The sequence below is a fragment of the Apostichopus japonicus genome, chromosome 8, assembly GCF_037975245.1.
Source record: "Apostichopus japonicus isolate 1M-3 chromosome 8, ASM3797524v1, whole genome shotgun sequence".
Taxonomy (NCBI): Eukaryota; Metazoa; Echinodermata; class Holothuroidea; order Aspidochirotida; family Stichopodidae; genus Apostichopus; species Apostichopus japonicus.
The window spans coordinates 19,155,196-19,174,933 of record NC_092568.1 but is presented as its reverse complement, the minus strand read 5'-3'; the positions used below and the strand labels follow the sequence as shown (position 1 = coordinate 19,174,933).

At 36.7% G+C, this 19,738-nt stretch overlaps 2 protein-coding genes across 6 annotated transcripts in view; both read left to right on the top strand.

The window, feature by feature from the left end:
- Positions 1-6,854, top strand: part of LOC139970923 (neuronal acetylcholine receptor subunit alpha-7-like) — a 31,869-nt gene extending 25,015 nt beyond the window's left edge. The window contains exons 5-9 of one of the 2 annotated variants that reach the window (XR_011794248.1): positions 831-1,017; positions 1,495-1,852; positions 2,796-2,979; positions 3,762-5,236; positions 5,617-6,854. Coding sequence is in view for 1 of the 2 variants with exons in the window: in XM_071976995.1 (XP_071833096.1) it covers positions 831-1,017; positions 1,495-1,852; positions 2,796-2,979; positions 3,762-4,071 (1,039 nt within the window). In the remaining variant the exon portion in view is untranslated. Of the gene's footprint in view, positions 1-830; positions 1,018-1,494; positions 1,853-2,795; positions 2,980-3,761; positions 5,472-5,616 lie in introns of those variants that run through there. The other variant, XM_071976995.1, reaches the window with a different exon arrangement.
- Positions 6,855-8,520: 1,666 nt separating this feature from the next.
- On the top strand, positions 8,521-17,524 carry LOC139970924 (neuronal acetylcholine receptor subunit alpha-7-like). Of its 4 annotated transcripts, none has more exons than XM_071976996.1 (8): positions 8,521-8,726; positions 9,224-9,387; positions 9,668-9,712; positions 11,911-12,020; positions 13,236-13,422; positions 13,809-14,166; positions 14,515-14,668; positions 15,481-17,524. In XM_071976996.1, exons 1-8 carry the CDS (start codon positions 8,666-8,668, stop codon positions 15,728-15,730), a joined length of 1,329 nt encoding a protein of 442 aa, XP_071833097.1. In that variant the 5' UTR covers positions 8,521-8,665; the 3' UTR covers positions 15,731-17,524. The 4 variants fall into 4 exon arrangements, with proteins under 4 accessions (XP_071833097.1, XP_071833099.1, XP_071833101.1 ...); XM_071976997.1 differs by having other exon boundaries at positions 8,726-8,797; XM_071976998.1 differs by lacking the exon at positions 9,224-9,387.
- The last annotated feature ends 2,214 nt before the right edge of the window (positions 17,525-19,738 follow it).

The following is a 19,738-nucleotide window of genomic DNA, read 5'->3' as shown; positions in this document are numbered from 1 at the left end:
TTCTCATGTGTATCGGGTGTTAGATTTGAAGAATAGTACAGTCAAATTACTACGTCCTTGGAAATAACGAATCAAACCTCGAATTCCGCTCTTGACGTCATTAATGTAAACTTTTGTTAATATGTTTATGAACTTGAACTCCTCGTCACGGAAAGATGGTATAAGGATGGTATCTTTACACGAAAAATTGATATGGAATACTTTCCCGGCCTAGGCAATTAGAAATGTTTTTGTTTTCCCTTTGCGTGTATTATAGTGTGCATTGGGATATTTCGTTCAATTTAGACGGGAACAATGATCGATTGTTTCGACACTAGGTCGCGACAACCACTGTCAGGATCTCAACCACGTATCTACAATCCAGAAAAAAAATTCAAAGTATAATGCAATGAGGGTTTCCCATGTATTAATCCTATTTGAATGAACAGAGAGGGGATAAAGAGGCAGCCGCCACTTTGTGAAGTAGGGGAGGACTCTGCCCCACACTTTTTCAATTTGAGGCGATAAACCAAATCGAACATTTCGGTACAGAAAAGTTGGTATTTCCGAGAAAAAGATTTTGAGAATGCAAAATAGGAAAGAAGCAGTGGAAATTTGAATAATATAGACGGAATTCCCAATGTCCTACCAGGGCCACCGTAGCATCCACAACAATATAATTCTTCTGGGGACTACCCCAAACATTATGCACACCCTTCAGCCTCCCCCCCCCCCTCCAGCCCACCCCCACACTTTGATAGCTTCCTAAAAGCCATATGCTAGACAAAATACATGACTTCACAAAACCGTGACTATACATGATCTTCTGTTTGATATATTTTGGTTTATAGTTTGGAGATTGGTTCAGCAGAGGTGAACGTCTTTCAGCCATATGTCATTGCTAACAGCAGTGGTCATGTCACCTTCTACCAACAATCATTGATCACTGTATACTGTCGGTTAAACATGAGCAAGTTCCCATTCGATGTACAAGTCTGTCTGATCAAGTTTGCGTCCTACAGTTATGGCAGTGACCAGGTAAGTGACAAACTATACATAACCATGTTTGTTTTTTATTGGTATACTAAAAGTTTCTATGCAGTCGTGCATGTATGTATGTATGTATTGCATGTATTGTATGAACGTATGTATGGGTGTATGTATGTATGTATTTTAGATCCTCCTGCAAGCAGGATCTCACGAAGAAGCCATCATTGGCTTATCAAAGCCGCAAGCTGACCGAAGTCAGTTTCTTAGATTCATATTTTAACGTCCATGATTATGAATTGTCAATTTTAAACAACTCTGTAACTGGACGACATACATTAATCTTGGAGTGACTCTAACGGCACGGGCGTTCACCACTGAGCTAACACTCCCTGAATGCTAACACTCCTGAGCTAACACTCCTGTATGTATGTATGTCAAAATATGTGGTTGCCTTGAACCCCAACACCACACCCCACTCCCTCCCAACACCTATCCAACTCGCCTCATTTCTAATTACTCTCGCAGGTTTACCTCAAGTATGCAAACACGTCGGCGTCAAACGATAACGATTTCAATCTGAACGGTGTGTGGATGTTAGAAACGTTCCATGTCCGCGAGGTTGAGATAACCTATAAGTGCTGCCCCACTCCGTACGTCGAAATCCATTACGAACTGGTACTGGCTCGAATTGGCAATTTCTATGTCTTCAGTATATGGGTTCCTTGTGGACTTTTATCGATTTTGGAATTGACGGTGTTTCTAATGCATCCGAATTCTGGAGAGAAGGTATCGCTGAGCGTCACCAATGTCTTGGCGTTTATTCTCTTCCAACAAATAGTCATAGAGAGCATGCCGAGAAGCGGTGACGATTCCCCTATTATAGGTATGTGTAAAAGTGACAGCTAATCGCATCCACATGCACCACCATTTACTCCCCAGAATCATTCACAACTGTCACAAACGGATTAGTACCACGACGAAGTACACGCCGAGTCTATTAAAACTATACAATCCTCGTTTACTACGTTTAACTATAACTATAGCCAAGTCAATGAAGGATGCATGGTAATATTATATTTAACGGTCTTAAATGAAATATGCGTTAGTTTCAAATCTGCTGGTACTATATAAATGGTACAATATATGGTATATATGCATGTGGTTAGGCCTAAAACTAAGAAGGTTTATGTATATGCAGTGGCGTGCGTAAATGGTGTAGGAGGAGTCATGATCCCCACCTCTATCGTCACCCCCCCCCCTCCCAACTTAAATATATGTTCCTTTAGTCAAACGATATTGTAACAGGAATGATAACGTTAAGACGAGCATTCCCAAGGGTTGCCAATCATGTACAATAATTCAGCATGAGACACTATTTTTTATTCAATTTTCCGGTTAGTAACTTTCTGATTAGGAACAGCCACGTGGTTGTGGCGAACGTAGATCTCTTACTTAGATTGAGAAGTATCCAATTAAATGCAATTATGTTACATGTCTTACTATTATTATATATTATAACATGCATAAGGTTATTATTGTATATATATATATTACATGTTTTACATATTTCATATATTATTAATACAATAACATAGTATTGGTATTAGTTAAGCAAAGTTCCAAGCAAATTCAACAGCCAAAGATGCATAAGAATATCACTGTGCAATATTTCAGAGGTTAGGCTTTAATCTCGGGGCTAGATTTATTATTTCATTCCACTATATTTACACTGTATATTCCTTTTACTATATGTCTAACAAATGAACTCGTGGCTTCATTTACTTATTATTATTATTTTCAATTCCATATCTCTTTCCTGTACAAAGTCGCATACTTCTCTGCTATGATTGGAATATCCTGTGCATCTGTTCTGGCCAGTGCTATCGTGCTCAGAGTTTACCATCACGACCCGACCACACCTGTTCCCCGTTTCTTAAGATGCCTTCTCTTTCACCGACCAGTACTGACGGGTATGCCTACCGTAGCAACTAAAAACAGTACATCCAACGAGTAAGTGTCTTTTTTTAATTTACAACTTTACCAAAAAATTCTTTAGTCCGCTTTTGTCTCTTCGAATTTGCATATATCGAACTCTCAACCAATTAAGAACAGATTTTCATGGCCATTATAAACTATTTCATAAAAATATAACGTATTGCTTAATGTCTTAAACTTTACATGTTACTCACATTAAGAGGGTTTTATATCACTTTCCTTCCTTCCCGTAAACTTCCTCAGTAAATATATAGCGTTATTTAGATAGTCGCTGCTTTTAGGTTTTAAAGGGTGATTGAAGTCAAAAACTCTCGGAAAATATATTCATTGTTACATATTTTCAACTTTGCTATGTAGCCACCTGAAATAGTACCTCTTCCCTTCCGTTCCCATCCCATTGTAAGTGTGACCAAACTTTGAACAAATACGAACCATTGTGTACGTCAGTTTACATACGTCATACATATACGTACGTAGACGTATACGTCTGGGTGACGCTTCAAACGTCTGTATTCAAACTTAAACTCTCATCAGGGGTTTACCTGTAAGAGACCTGGCTTTAGAAGTCCAACTCGATAGTTCACGTAAATAATGTAGTTATCGTCACGGTGTGCAAATACCATCCATCACTTTCAGACGCATTTATGAACAATGTTATGAAATTGTAGCAGTGTATACTGCATTTCAATACTAATGCAGTCACTTTCCAAAAAAGTATTGACGTCAGTTCATGTCATCTATATACCATGCATGTAAGATTGACACAATTCTGCGAAATTTCTCTGTTTTTTGAAAAGATATACCGAAAGCATTCTACCACCTACAAGCGTTGGAGTTAAGGGTCAATTGATCAACTCTGGTCCCGCCCTTTCCGCGGCTGGTCAAAAGCACAATGAGGACGTCGGGCTTGTTGGTAGTGGTGCACCTATTCATCGAAAACTGTCAAATGGACATCTCCAGTACAAAGCTACTGCAGGAAAAGCTAACGAAAAGAACATGGCGGACTGGATGAAGCTTGCATTGATGTTAGACAAGCTTTGCTTAATGGTAGCAGTGTTCGCTATGCTTGGAACTCTCCTTTACTGTTTAATCCGGTTTGCCATGTAGTTCTCATTCACCTTATTTATAGGAGGTTTAAAGTCCATACGATGACGTAGCCATGGATGGGGAGGTTGTTAAATAGTTACCCCAAGCCCGTCCCTCTCTCTCTTTAATATTTGACCAAGAATTCTTAGAAACCAGACAGCAAACCTGCAGTGTGGTTTCGATGATACTACATGAATAATCTTATATGAATGTGACACACTAGGCTGTAGTGTGTAGCCAGGATTAACAACATTCAAAGTAGGCCAGTAAAAAAGCATTGAGATATGACAAACAATATTCACATTGGGAATTGATAACCGAGGTGGACACTTATCTTGTATTCAGCATACATATTGATCTCTACTACAAAAAACAAGCTTCTGCTCAAGCCTAGACAAATATTTTTAAAAGTACTCGCTATTTGGAGACCGTGACTAAAAATATATTCGCGAAAAACGCAAAATTTACTCGGCACTCTGATTGCTGTTCAAGTCTTCATAGTACAGATCTATAACATCAATACTTTCTGTGAACAAAGGTTAGGCACTTAGACAGATACATGGTACTACGTAATTCTCTGCAGTATGATATTTAAACTTATTTCACCAAAAGTAAGTGTTGAACAAAGTAAAACACGTCACTGTAATGTCTTAAACAATTAAAAATAAAACATCTGCAAAACACCGACGAAGATAGCTTAGCTTTTGTTACATTAGGGCCAGGGCCGTCTTAAGAGATCACCCGGCCCTGGGCCCGGCAATGGAGCGGGGCCCCTCAATCAATTGAGTTCGAAAAAAAGTTGCGTGAAAAATTGACATCCTTGACAAGCGCTCAAGCACAGACATGCCTGCATTTACCACCCCTCCCTATGTCGCGCATAAAGCATAAAACTTTATGCTGAATAACATACGTGATATATCTAAAAGCTGAAATACATCATGGAAGAGTAATCTTCCAGTTGCCCCCCATCCCTTCCCTAACAATACTGGACTCACCATTGGTAACACCCTTGTGTTGAGTCTTTCAACTGAAAGGGGGGTGTAGGCGGTTTTACACTATCTAACGCAACGTAGTCGCCAAGAACATGAAGTATTTTTAAGGGAGGGCCCGAGGAACATGAACTTATAGCATGCTCCTCATGGTGAAACATAATTGCACCTATTAGGTGAATTGAGTGTACTGTTCAGTGGCGGAGCTAGAGGTATTGGCCAAGGGGGCGAGAATCGTCTGTAGGGGCGCTGCCGACACTATCTAAGCGGAGCGCCACCACGGGTTGGCGAGGAGCGTACCGAAATTTTTGAGTAAAGATACTCCCTAGATCGCCGGAAATGACTCTTTCTGGGCCTTGCTAATTTGCAGATAAACGAAGAATAATAAGTGTCATCGCAAGAAAAAATGGGACAAATGTCAATAGGTAGATGAGAGCGCAATAAAAAAGTCAATAATCGCGAATAAGTAAAAAGTGGTAAAAAGCTGAAAAGGGCGCCAGCAGTCCATTTCAGTCTGTCGGGGGGGGGGGGAGCATCCGCCCGGACTGTATGGACGCTCCGCCACTGGTACTGTTAGTAGTAGGAGAGACTAGCGTAGGTTCTTATGACCAACTAGACCGGTTTCTGCTCTCAAACTTTATAGGAGGAGCTTCATCAGTAGTAGCCTTTGAATATTTTATATTCGGCCTGGGCGTCTCGTTTTCAAAATGCATCTATTTTTTTGTGCACGAGTTAATGGACTCATAGAGCAGCTATAAGAGCATCTAAAAGAGCTTCGTGTGAACCTTGAGAGTCAGCTGATTCTTCGTTAGTACAAAACCTTGAATTAACAAGTAAATCTTTGAGATTTTGGGCCCTTTTGTAGGCTAGAATCGGTTCTTTTGGAAACAGTTTGGATAATTCCGCGTGTTGCGAGATTACGTGCCAATATTTCAAAGGGCTTTTTCACATGTGCGGTTTTGATATGGGGTGTATAGGTGAGCTTGAACACAAGTGGTGGTTCCTTTTGTTTAGGTTTGGTAGTAGTATTGCCCACGGTTTTCAAATTTTATGCCTTTCGTGGCTCAGGCAATTTCCTCTTTTTTATAGTTACGGAGCAACAGTTTCTCTGTGTAAGCCTTCGGGGCATTGTATATTCCAGAATGCCAACTCAGATTCCAATATTTAATGTCAAACTCTCAATTGTTTACCAACTCTCGTCACAAGTTGTCGAGTATCGAATTCAATCAGGCATAATGGCCTATTCAATAAGATTTCCTCCCATATTAACCCATGGGGTTACTACGCTTGCGGGGCCCCTGACATCGCGGGGCCCTGGGCCAGGGCCCAGTGGGCCCATGCGTTAAGACGGCCCTGATTAGGGATCCTCCCTTACTAGGCATGTACTATACAGTAGCTAGGTGTGCGTGACTCCTAAGCCTAAACAGTACCTCACTGCTACTTTGAACCGCTACTCAGTCGATAAGCGCGACTTCGTACATTTTCCAAATTATTTACCTTGTCTTTTAGCTGCAGATTGGCATATTTCTGATGGCATGTAGGAAATGCCTTAAGAAATAACTTAGGAGATGTTTGGTCACCTTAATTGTATTGGTATGCTGACACGAAACATTTTTAACAATGCTTATTGTTTTTGTAGTCTACCTGTATATACTCTGTACTGTGCATGGGTTGCCTGCGCATAACCAAGCCGTTGTGATATCAACGGTTAATATTTTTTAATTGGTTGAGAAATTAAAATATGAGCACAACATATTAAATGCCTTTAAAACACGTACTTTGTAAGTTCAAACCGTTCTCTCAAATAAATTATTTTAGATTTTAAATGATGCTTACGCTGTATGTTTGCTCCATGAAGGTTGTGAACAATCTACGCACAACTTCACGTACATAATGCACGTGCAGATAGCAAACCCTTTTACAAGGTTAATTCTCATTGAGATCGGTCATTGATAAAAATCTAACTAGGCGACAGTTAATGTTCGTATAAACGGCGCCTAGCCATGTCCCAACGCAACTATACATCCAAACCTGAAGTTTTTATTTGACATAAAAAAAACACACCAAATATGAAATTGCTCTAAGCTCCCCTTATTGACATATCTAGGTTACAAAGTTTCACAATTTGACCCCTGATGACCCTGGGGTTTGTCCAAACTCTACTTTTTTGTGACTTTTCTTTAAGAAAAAAAAGTCAATAGATATAGGTTTTCGCCGTAGACAATTTGGAAGGGTGATAATGTTCGACGAGTTCCGCGGCGTTCAAGAATGAGAACAAAATGGAGTGCATTCTTCTTTCGAATTGCAATTGAAATTAATTGTTGGGAACAAATATTAAAACTAAATAAATATATCAAGATCTGTATCGCACATGGCGACTCTTTTACGACCTACTCCCTCTCCCCCACCATCCCGCTAACAAAGTTATCCCCTTTTTTTGCCACTTTGAAATTAGGTCTTCATTTATAGCAATAACGCTCCCTTTGTCCCATATTTTCCTTTCGCTGGATTTTATAATAAGTTAAAGAAAGCAAGAACGCTATGAACGGGGAGTGGTCGGGTTGGGTTTAGAGGTGGAGAAGTGAAGTTGTTCGAATAATCAAAAGAATATAGTTTCACTGCTAAGCGGTTCTCTTTTGTGCGGACCCTTTGAATATAAATGCTTCCAATTGGCTTTATTCGGTTGTGACAAATAAGCAGCCAACATTTTCATATCACCAAAATGAACACAAAAAAAAGAAAAAAAAAGAAGAAGAATGATTTAAGTCTCCAACAATCACTGCTTTGAGACCATTTTGTCAACAATGGAAAGCCCGTCTAATAACACGGTTTTAAACACTCGACTCTAATTTCCTGTTCGAAGAAAGTCAATATTGCCATCCAAAATAAGCCAGAAAGTAAACAAAAAATGATCACTCATGCTTAAATTTATGCGAGCGTTTAACTGCTACTTTGTTTTAGCCTTTCATTCCATTTGAGTGTTTTAATTTTGCCATGTTTAATTTCAGTTGGTTCTAAGTATGGGATTATTATTATTAATATTTTTGTTTTGACAAAACACTGATTTTTAGCGTAAAAAAAAATCTTTTCTAAGTACAATCAATTAACTTTAAGTAATCAATATATGAATGGAACCAATGGGCTCAGGTTAGATGCCTCGGTCAATTTTATTCCCCTAACCCCATGCCCTCTGCCATCATTCAAACCCCACCCCTCTCCCATTCCCAAAACCCCACCCAAATACATTAACACTACTAATCATAATAATGATAATTTTCTACAATAACCGTCTGAAAACTAATATATTTGTGTCTGACCGGTGGCAAAATTGACAAAAATCTCAGCTATAAATTAAAGAATACTTTTTTACCCAAGCAGGGCTCCAGTTCGTTTCCGGACACGAGACTGTATTAGCTATATGTTGAAGGCAAATATTTGACAATATAAAATCTTCCCTGATGAAAATGCATTTATTGACTCTTGCTACATTACTCTCGCATGATTCCATTTTCTGAGCACTAATAACACTATAGCATTAATAACACGATAGCGAGAATGCAGGTTTAGAGAGAGCATGATTTCGCTATCGTCTTTTTTATCTCGTCTTTGATGAAATCGAAGAAAGCATGGATAACAAGAAGTTATATATTTCCTCGGGAATTCTTATATTCTTCACTTCCATTGCCGGTAAGAACCTTTTCTTGAATTTGCTTAAAAGAGCATGATCTTTTTGAAGAACAAATATCTATGTGTTCATGGTAAGTTAGATATATTGGGGACTTGTATAAAATACTTGTTTTTCGATTAACGTGGAATTCGCTTTCGTTGCTCAAATTTAATAATTGTATTGCATTTTGAGAAGAAGGTGAACATATGTATCATATTTTAGTGCCAGTAGTTATTATTCATTCTAATTCCCAAAGACCCTGCATGTTAATTGTAGATTGGATCTATATCTGCTGTTAATAAATGAAGAATGATCATAAATTGTTCAGGAAGCTGATTAGAAAAGAAAGATTTAGAAAAGAAAAGAAGTTTATAAACCACGCCTTTGTTGACCCTCGAAATTTGCCATCGCTTCGTTTTCACTTACTTGTATATTCTACTACTCATACATACCAAACCAAATTAATACTTTTCTTTTATCAAACATCATAAACATTAATTCTTTGTTCTGTTACAAGCCACAAATGACACCTATTGGGCGGCAAATGATCTTCCTGACGAAAAGAGACTTGTACAGCAGCTGATTTCTCGTTACGGTTCAAAATCAGTTAGGCCCGTATTGGAACCCAAGAATCCCGTAGATGTAGCATTTAGCTTTAATCCATCTATTCTTTCATATTTTGTAAGTGGGTATTTTGATATTTTTTGGGGTATATTTTTTCATTTGATAATATTTGATAATATTATCATGTCGTAACTATTTAGTAACTATGGTAGTTAGGCAACTTTAGCCAAAATCTAATTCATTCGAATTATAGAATTTCATAACTTTCTTTGCTTGTTGCTTTCAAGAGAGAGAAAAAATCATAACACGGACCTATGTAATATGTATGGACATATGTAACTCCCTGTGTATGGATAATGACTGTATCAAGGTCGTTCATTTATTTTCCTACATATAGAACGAACAAGATCAGCACCTTTCGATAGTTGGATCATTATTCATGGTAAGATATTGTATTTCAAGGTAACATTCTTGTAAGTTATAACATCGGCAAGATAGGCTACTTGTTAATGATAATATTGGTACAATATTTGTAAGTTATAGCGTCGGTTAGATACGTGTAAGTTATAGTGTTGGTATACAGTACTTGTTAGTTATAGCGTCGGTTAGATACTTGTAAATTATATAGTGTTGGTACAGTACTTGCTAGTACTTGTAACTTATAGCGTCGGTAAGACACTCGTTAGTTATATAGCGTCGTTAAATTCTTGTTAGTTATAGTGTCGGCAAGATACTTGAAAGTTATTGCATAGGTAAGATACTTGTAAGTTAAAGCGTCGGTTAGATACTTGTAAACTATAGTGTTGTAAAGAAATATACTTGAAACTTATAGCGTCGGTAAGACCCTCGTTAGTTATAAAGCGTCGTTAAATTCTTGTTAGTTATAGCGTCGGTTAGATACTTGTAAACTATAGTGTTGTAAGGAAATATACTTGTAACTTATAGCGTCGGTAAGACACTCGTTAGTTATATAGCCTAGCTATGTTAAATTCTTGTTAGTTATAGTGTCGGTAAGATACTTGAAAGTTATTGCGTAGGTAAGATACTTGTAAGTTAAAGCGTAGGTAAGATATATACTTGTAAAAGTTATAGCGTCGTCTAGATACTCGTGAATTATATCGTCGTAAAGACATATACTTGTATGTTATAACGTTGTTATGATACTTGTTAGTTATAGCGTCTGTTAGATACTTCTGAACTATAGTGTTGTAAAGAAATATACTTGTAACTTATAGCGTCGGTAAGACACTCGTTAGTTATATAGCCTAGCTATGTTAAATTCTTGTTAGTTATAGTGTCGGTAAGATACTTGAAAGTTATTGCGTATAGGTAAGATACTTGTAAGTTAAAGCGTAGGTAAGATATATACTTGTATAAGTTATAGCGTCGTCTAGATACTCGTGAATTATATCGTCGTAAAGACATATACTTGTATGTTATAACGTTGTTATGATACTTGTTAGTTATAGCGTCTGTTAGATACTTCTAAACTATAGTGTTGTAAAGAAGTATACTTGTAACTTATAGCGTCGGTAAGACACTCGTTAGTTATATAGCCTAGCTATGTTAAATTCTTGTTAGTTATAGTGTCGGTAAGATACTTGAAAGTTATTGCGTATAGGTAAGATACTTGTAAGTTAAAGCGTAGGTAAGATATATACTTGTATAAGTTATAGCGTCGTCTAGATACTCGTGAATTATATCGTCGTAAAGACATATACTTGTATGTTATAACGTTGTTATGATACTTGTTAGTTATAGCGTCTGTTAGATACTTCTAAACTATAGTGTTGTTAAGAAATATACTTGTAATTTATAGCGTCGGTAAGACACTCGTTAGTTATATAGCGTCGTTAAATTCTTGTTAGTTATAGTGTAGGTAAGATACTTGAAGTTATTGCGTATAGGTAAGATACTTGTAAGTTAAAGCGTAGGTAAGATATATACTTGTATAAGTTATAGCGTTGTCTAGATAGTCGTGAATTATATCGACATATACTTGTATGTTATAACGTTGTTATAATATTTTTTAGTTATGGTGTTGGTAAGATAACTGTATAATTGACAAGTTGGATACTTTTAAGTTATACTCTACGTTATATAACTGTCTGCTTTGTTCATATTAAGATACTCGTTAGTTGACTTTGTATGAATCACGAATAAGATACATATGACACATTCATTACCGGGTCTGTGTAGGGTGTGGAAGTCATGTATCTTTTTTAATGTCCTCTCATCCATCCTCCTGGCTACTGTCCTAGAAATTGTATCAGTAAAGTATTTCATATAAGGTCGTAACAATACACATATGTACACTACTATTGTACTGTCATATTTGAAACAAATTAACAATAAAATTGTTATCATAATATATCATTGTACCATGTAATAATATATGCAACAATATTATTGTGGATGTTGTATATTATTTTATTATAATACAATATCATTGTACGATATTATATGCGAATCGGGGATCTGTCAGATCCATGCTCATCAAATGCCCTCCGAATAAAGAAAAATCATACATGTTTAGTTCAAGTGTATCAATGTTATTGTTCTGGATGTAAACATCCCATTGCGCTAGTGCTATTCCGTTCTGATGTTGTTATATTATTTCTGTCTCCATCAATTCCGCAGGGATGGGTTGACCAGATGCTAGTATGGAACCCGGATGACCATGGAGGAGTAGAAAGAATCTCGCTAAGGGCGGATGAGATATGGTTACCGGATATTGTGTCATACGAGAGGTATACGGCTTTTTCTTTCCAAGTATCATATCCTGTGTCATCATAATGTGTCCATGAATGATTGTACTTTAGACTTAACCTCAGTCAGAAATGAGCACATCAAACATCTCATATAGAGGGAGGGATAAGGTGGAAAGCTTTTGGTGGAATAGAAGTTAGGAGTGTGAAATCGACATAGAGTGACCACTTAGACCAATTGGACGCGAACTTGGACTATAAGGAATTACGCATTGTTGTACGAATCAGTGTTGCAGAAATTCCAAATTTAAAAAGAAAATGTTGATACAAAAGACCACTTAAAGCAATAATTTACTAATAAATTTTTCAAGGCGACATTCCCAAAACAAGTATTAAAAAGTATGACAGCTTATACACCAGTGGACCACTGGAAGAAAATGGAAACTGGGTTTCGCAATAACTAAAGCCCCGCCCAACCCCCCCCCCCCCGCACTGGTTGATCAAGACCCTACTTGTACTCGAACGTCGTTGCACCTGGAAAAGTCGTGAATAAGGTGGCATACTCCTGTTAGAGTCTATATCAATCCGCTCGATTGTTCTCCGTCAGGAAAAGTGCCAAAAAGCAGCAGGAGAACATCTTTTGTGACCTGTTATCAATCATAATCTAGTTTTTTGTGGCTTGCATGTTGGAGAGCATGAATGGAAGTACCTTTGGTGAGAAAATTGGGTCAATTGAGGCAATTTTAGACTCCTTTAGGCCTCCCAGGAGCAGCGTAGGAAATTTGTTTACCACTGAGTGAAGAGGTTTGTTTACAAGTGACGAAACTTCCGGCTCGGATAGCAAAAAAATTTCACGGTCATGGTACGGAAAATTGATGGTGCCATGAAAGGCCAACTTGTCAGCTATCCGGTGATGGGTAGCGTTTAGCTAGTGAAAACATCTATCTAGACTTATGGACCACATTACTTTTGTGATTTAGTGTGTAAGTCAATGGGGCTTTTAATGTGCGAATGCTACCATAAAAATCGGGCAGTGTGCGTGTGCTTGAGACTGCGCCTGATCAAGACTCAGATTTTAGTCACGTCGGCTTCAGTCTGGAAAACTAAACATAGAGGCCGGTTGCCTGACTGGCAGGATTCGGCAGTGTGCGATGGGTTAAATGAGATTAAAACTGTTTTTATCATAGTTAACTTCAAATGTTATCACATTTATTAAAGAATAATTATGTTTATGTATGTTTTCTTTCATTTTGAAAGGCTAACTACTGGAGAGTCTAGGACTAACCTCTTTGAGACCTACGTTATTGTGAACTCTACTGGTTACGTAACATACTACGATTTATCGGAGATTACAGTGTATTGTCGATTAAAGCTGACCCTTTTCCCTCTTGACATCCAAGCATGTCCATTTAAATTTGGATCCTATAACTACGACAGTGAACAGGTAAAGAAAATGCATATATATATATATATATATATATATATATATATATATATATATATGTATATATATATATATATATATATATATATATATATATATTTATATACGTTAAATTAGTTGTAACCTTGAAACTTTCTCACTATCTCTCTGTTAATAGTTCATAATATACGCTCCCGTTATTATTTCCTAGCCTGCAATAATGTAATCCTAATTTATTTAAGACAAGGCAAACAAACGTTTCCCCAAGATTAAAAAAAGTGATCAATGTTTCACAACATACATACACACACACGCACACATACATACATACCACTTGGCTTTGAATCATTGTTAATGTAACAACTGATTCACGAACTGTTACGTACTTTGTTTTCCTTTTATTGAAGCTGGTGTTGTCATACCCCAACACATCCTTTTCCATCGAAAAATTGTATTCATCGAATGGAGTCTGGCAACTTGATGTAAGCACGGTCGAGGTAAAGGAGACCCTGTACTTATGCTGCGAAGCTCCCTATGTCGAAATAATCTACACATTTTCGCTCACACGTATTGGAAATTTCTACCTGTATAGTATCTGCCTTCCGTGTGGACTGCTCTCGATGTTAAACATAGCTGTTTTCGTTATGCATCCAAATTCCGGAGAGAAAGTGACCCTCAGTGTTAACAATGTCCTTGCGTTCGTTCTCTTTCAACAACTCGTCCTGGAGAGTATGCCAAGGAGTGGAATCGACACGCCAATAATTGGTAATGTCTTAAGACTTAATCATGGTCAATTAATTCGCTTTTCACATTATTCCTTTACGTCATTCATTTTTAGCCAGCATTTGCTATACTATAGTCAATTCAAAGCTTCACATTTCTGCGTGTGCATGTTTTGCTGAATCAACCGTCTTCCTCCCTCTCCCTTCCCCCTATATTTATTTATTATAATTATAATTATTATTATTATTATAATTATTGTTGTTATTATTATTATTATTATTAATAATAATAATAATATTATTATTATTAGTAGTAGTATAGTAGTAGTATAATTTTTATTTATTATTATTATTGTTGTTATGATTATTATTTGTTTTCTTTGCTTTATAGTGGTGTTTTTCTCAGCTATGATTACGATTTCCTGTTTAACGGTCTTGGGTACTGCAGTGGTTTTAAGACTTTATCACCATGACCCCAAAAAGCCGGTGCCACGCATGTTTACACGCTTGATAGTTCGCCGGAAAACTCCGAACCGTCACCTTAGGTAAATCTCCAATATCAATGGAGCAATTACTTATAAGAAGTTAAACATATTTCGCTACTATACATGCGAAGACACGTTTTGCATGTCTTTATATCCAAACAAAATGTTTCTAATACATATACATATTTGTTTTGCATTTACAATTTAGTATTATATATCTTTATGATATAGGTACGAACCTGTAAAGTGTTCGTGAAATTTTAAACTTGACTGAATAAAATGCTTGACGGCGGAAGTATCACTAGGCCCCAACTAACATTTATTCAATCGATTTTCATTTTAAATTGAAATTGATATTGCGTTTAACACTTTTAATTGAGTAACCGTATTTATTATATTATATGCAATTTATTATTGTCCGTAACAAATACGGTGATTATTCAGTCGCTAACCAACAGTATTAAAAAGAGGACACTCAATCGCCTATTCTTGTCCATTTGCTTACTAATAAGTTTAGTAAACATAATGCTGGCACAAAAGGGGCCACATTATTTTGCATGGGACACGACTATATACGTCAAGGCGGCGTCACAGTGACTGTTCAATCCTTTAATTTCAAAATACGACGAACCGCTTTATTGATATTAGTACAATTTCATAAGAATTTTTGCTAACATATTTCTTCTTTATTTACTTATAAATAATTAGCGGCACAACCGTCCCTTTTTATCTCCCCCTTCACTTCCCCCTTAGATCTCCGCCTCCCATAAAACCTAATACCCCCCCCCCCCCTTTCTGATATATTTTATATGTGTTGAGTGAGCTCTCCATTTTTCCTTTTGAATATTTTTCTCGTTTTTCTCGTTATACAGTAAGGAGGATGAATCACTGAAGCCTGGCATCTCAAATGTATCAGAATCGAACTCAACTAATGAAGTTACAACGAAAGCTGCTGATAACCAAAATGGCGGAATATCTGACAACTCGAACGTAAAAGACAGTGACAACGACTGGAAAAATTTGGCTTTAGCTTTGGACAAGATTTTACTCTTCATGGCTTTATTTGCTATGTTGTTAACAGTTCTGTATTGTATCGTTAGCTTCTGGTATTACCTACCATAGTTAGTACAGAATCACCACCACTGGTGTGAATGATATTAACCAGCAGGGTATACAGGGTTCGTAGACCGGAGTTCTGAATTGGTGTAAGGAACGGGTAAGGGTGTGGGGGGGGGGGCATCAGCAATTTAAGAAGGAAGGTACAATGTTTATATCCTATAACCATCTGACTGGGTGTGTCGCCATTCGGTTTGCTGTTAAGTATGTTGTATAACCTATAGACTAATATAACACATTTTACGTATTTGTATTTAGTTTGTACCGAAAGTACCGTTACATACCCCGGTGCTGTGCCTGTATCATCGTTACAAATACGATATTGGGAAGCACTACTATTTGACAGGTTTTGCAGCGTCGGGTGCATATTAGTTTGCATGAGGTACGCCGCACACCGCCCCCCCCCCCGTGTCTCATCCTGGGTACAGGGCTGTGCGAGTATAAGATAGATGCGTCTATCAATCTTAGCTAACAGTACGAACAAACTTAGTTTTGTAATACAAGACGATGACAGCACATTTGATGACCTCTCTATACCCTTCATCTTCTGCAAACTTAGTTTTGTAATTCAAGACGATTCCAGCGCCATGATTATCTCTCTACATTTTATCTTCTGCAAAAGCTTAGTTTTGTAATTAAATATGACTCTAGTACAGTGATTCTGCACACCTTCTGCACACCTTTATCAATGCTTTTTATTTATGAATTGATTGTCTCACATTCATTACTGCATGAGACAGTGTTTACCAAGAACTTCTGGGATGATCTGTTTCATCAGAAGATGAGTTATACAAATGAAATATTTATAAATTGGAAAATCAGACGTCAAGAATAAACAATTCTCTGTGAACGTTTAATGTTGTAGTTGTGTATACGCTTCGAAATGACACTGTGCCCATTTGTTCATTTAGGTCATAACTTAAAAATACCTTTACTGGTTCCAGCATTCATCACAAAAATCAAATGTATGTTAATCCTGACTGCAAAATTGTTTTACCACTTGCGTTGGTAAGATTATAACAGATTTGCTATTAAAAACGATGAAAATATAAATCATAACAGTTGGGCAAATATTTTACCCAACACTGCGTACGTTTAGGCCTATATGGATCCAATGCGAACGAGGAATAACGCATTGCCTATACAAACAATTCAAATACAGACAATTATGACCATATAGGTAACACATTTTTTTTGGGGGGGGGGGGGGTATAAATTAGTTAGCTGTCGTAGTTTATTGTTTAAGAGCTACACTTCACTGGTTGGGTATACATACGTATCATTACTGCATAAAATATTTTTTGCCCAACATTTTTAAAGTGCATGTATATTTGCAAACCCGTTCCTTTGTCATGAAAAAAGAAAGAAGAAAAAAAAACAGTGTAGAGTATGGTACGTAATATTTACCTTTTTTTTTTCACCCTTGACGTATTTGTAAATTAATTTTAAATTTGGTGCAGGGTGGAATACTTCAGGAGAGTACCGTATATTTAATCTTCTCTTAAGCTATCATGAAAAAGACGATCTTATACAAATGTATGAATAAACAATGTGAATGTACATAATATGAGGTTTCTGGCGTACAAGCTGCAAAACATGACAAGATGAGTAATAAATGTTTTCATGAATTCAACTCAATACAGACGTTTCTGTATTCGGTGGAGGTCACGTGATTTGCTCTAAGTGTAAGATTTCTTGAATTCATGTTAAGTTAGTCGATGATAATACTCAAGCTTGTATGTTTCTTGTGCCGAAGCTACAACATAAATATATTAAACATACCCCCCCCCTCCTCGTCACCCTCCCCCCTCATACACATAAACTCAAAAGACATATTTATTTATGAAAAATAAATCTTGAATTTTGATATGACAGATGTACAGTCTACATTATTTGGCCTAGTTTTCAGATAATTATTATTTCGTATAAAATAGACACCGATATACATAATATAACCAAAATAAAAAAAAATAAAAAAAACACAACGTAGTATACAACGATAGCTATATAATGGTAGCACGTATATAAAAAATGATGTGTATATATTATTGGAAAACGCATAATTGTTGCTAATTAAGTCTACTGTCTAATTAGTTCTTTTTAATTATGAGGAGGCTATAACCCCGATCAATGTAAATAAAGCGACACTAATTCCCATCAGATGCGCTAATAAAGTAATATATCTGTACAGAGTTCATTGCATAAGTGTCAGGGCCTTTGAATTGTCACCGACTTTTTTAATCACTTCGCGTCCGTTCACGACCATGCAGTATCATTATCGGAAGGCTTTCGCAAAGGAACTTATATCTCAACTTACGGAATAAAACACCGGACTATATAAAGTGATGTATAGTTAGGATCTTCCATCACGAACGAGTTAAAAACAATTGGTTTTAAGATCTGGTTTTAGTTCCTTTTCTTTTTCGTTATTTGCTTTGGTGACGTGTGACCATAGACAAGGAATACAGAATGTGCACAAAAGGACTCTGTGGTCGAAGCATAACCATATTTCTGCTGTGTTTTGTGGAATTGAAAGGCAAGTATAGTTATTATTAATAAAATTTACTACATTTTTCTAGATCATTGGCAATTAACTGCATTGATATCTCCTGTCTCTATAGAAATATGGTTGACAATTGGTCTGCTAGGTTTTAGTTAAGTTCTCCCATTGTATAAGAGAGTCTGTACGGGGTTCGGTGGGGGGTTGGGGGTTGGGGGGGGGGGGGGTCAGGCACGTTTCAACTCCCATCCCTGATAACTAAACGACGAACCAATTTTGGAGTTTGTCGGAATCTTACTAAACCTGGTTGAAAGTTAGGGATTTTTGACATCTCATTCCCAAAGTATCTGTATCTTGCATTCACAATGCAAATTTAACGTTTTCGTGGAACGCAGAAGGGAATACTTGTTAAGTTACATATTATGATACTCTTTGGGTTGGTTCATATAGCCAACGTACAGTCAAAGATCACATCTCTCTTTGGACTATACTAGTTTGCTACAAGGAATTATAATACTGAACACTATATGGAGTAGCTTCGGATTTACACAGAAATTTGTTTACATTGAACCTTAAAATTTTGAAACTGTAACGGTAACGCAATTAGTTAGCCCTAAAGGTTCTGATGTACTAGCTTTCAATTGTTATTGAAATTTCAATAAATCTTCCTCTGAAATAAGTTTGTAAGGGCATGCCATATCCTTCCTCAAACCTCAAAAGTACGAGCAATTGCCCAGAAGAAAAAACAAATGTGATGAAAGCTTTTTCATCTATCTATTCTCATAATATGCTGCACCGGCACGTGATCCAACACAATCATAAAACAAAAACCAACAGAGAGACAAGAGAAAAGAGGTGGAGAGAGAAGTGGTGAGAGAAGAGAGGAAGAGAGAGGTGGAGAGATAATAAAACAGCACGTAACTAAATGGAAGCAGATTTATGAAGTTCATCGCACTTAAAAACGCTGTCAAACAGATATAATATTTTATGATGACAACCGCCATAGTTGCAAGATTAAAACGGACATAAATGTTAACGTATTTATTTGTTTCCACTTGAGAGCTCAATAGTCTTGTCCTTCCTCAACATTCTCACCTTTCATAATTATGGCTGGCTTTAACATCTTTCAATTTCTAAAATTATTAAAAACAATGAAAAGATGAATAAAAAGAAGAAAGAATACATCATATTTACCTTCCAATCGTAAAAAGAACCTGTCGAGTGACACATTTAACTACCAGTGGTAAGTTATATAATTACATAGAGACGCTGTAGGGTTTTATTTTTTCGCCATAGACTGTACATTATTTCAATTCTCCGTCATACAGATGTGATAAATAATATTTCTTTGAAAAGGCTAATTCATTTGAAGATCATAAATTCAGGAATAATCTGACATTTATTACAATCTACATTTTATATCATTTTTTAAATTAAATTTGCATGGAACTAACATATCTACAGGAAGTTATTTCTTATTCACATGTCATCATCACGTCAAACGGTAGCAACAC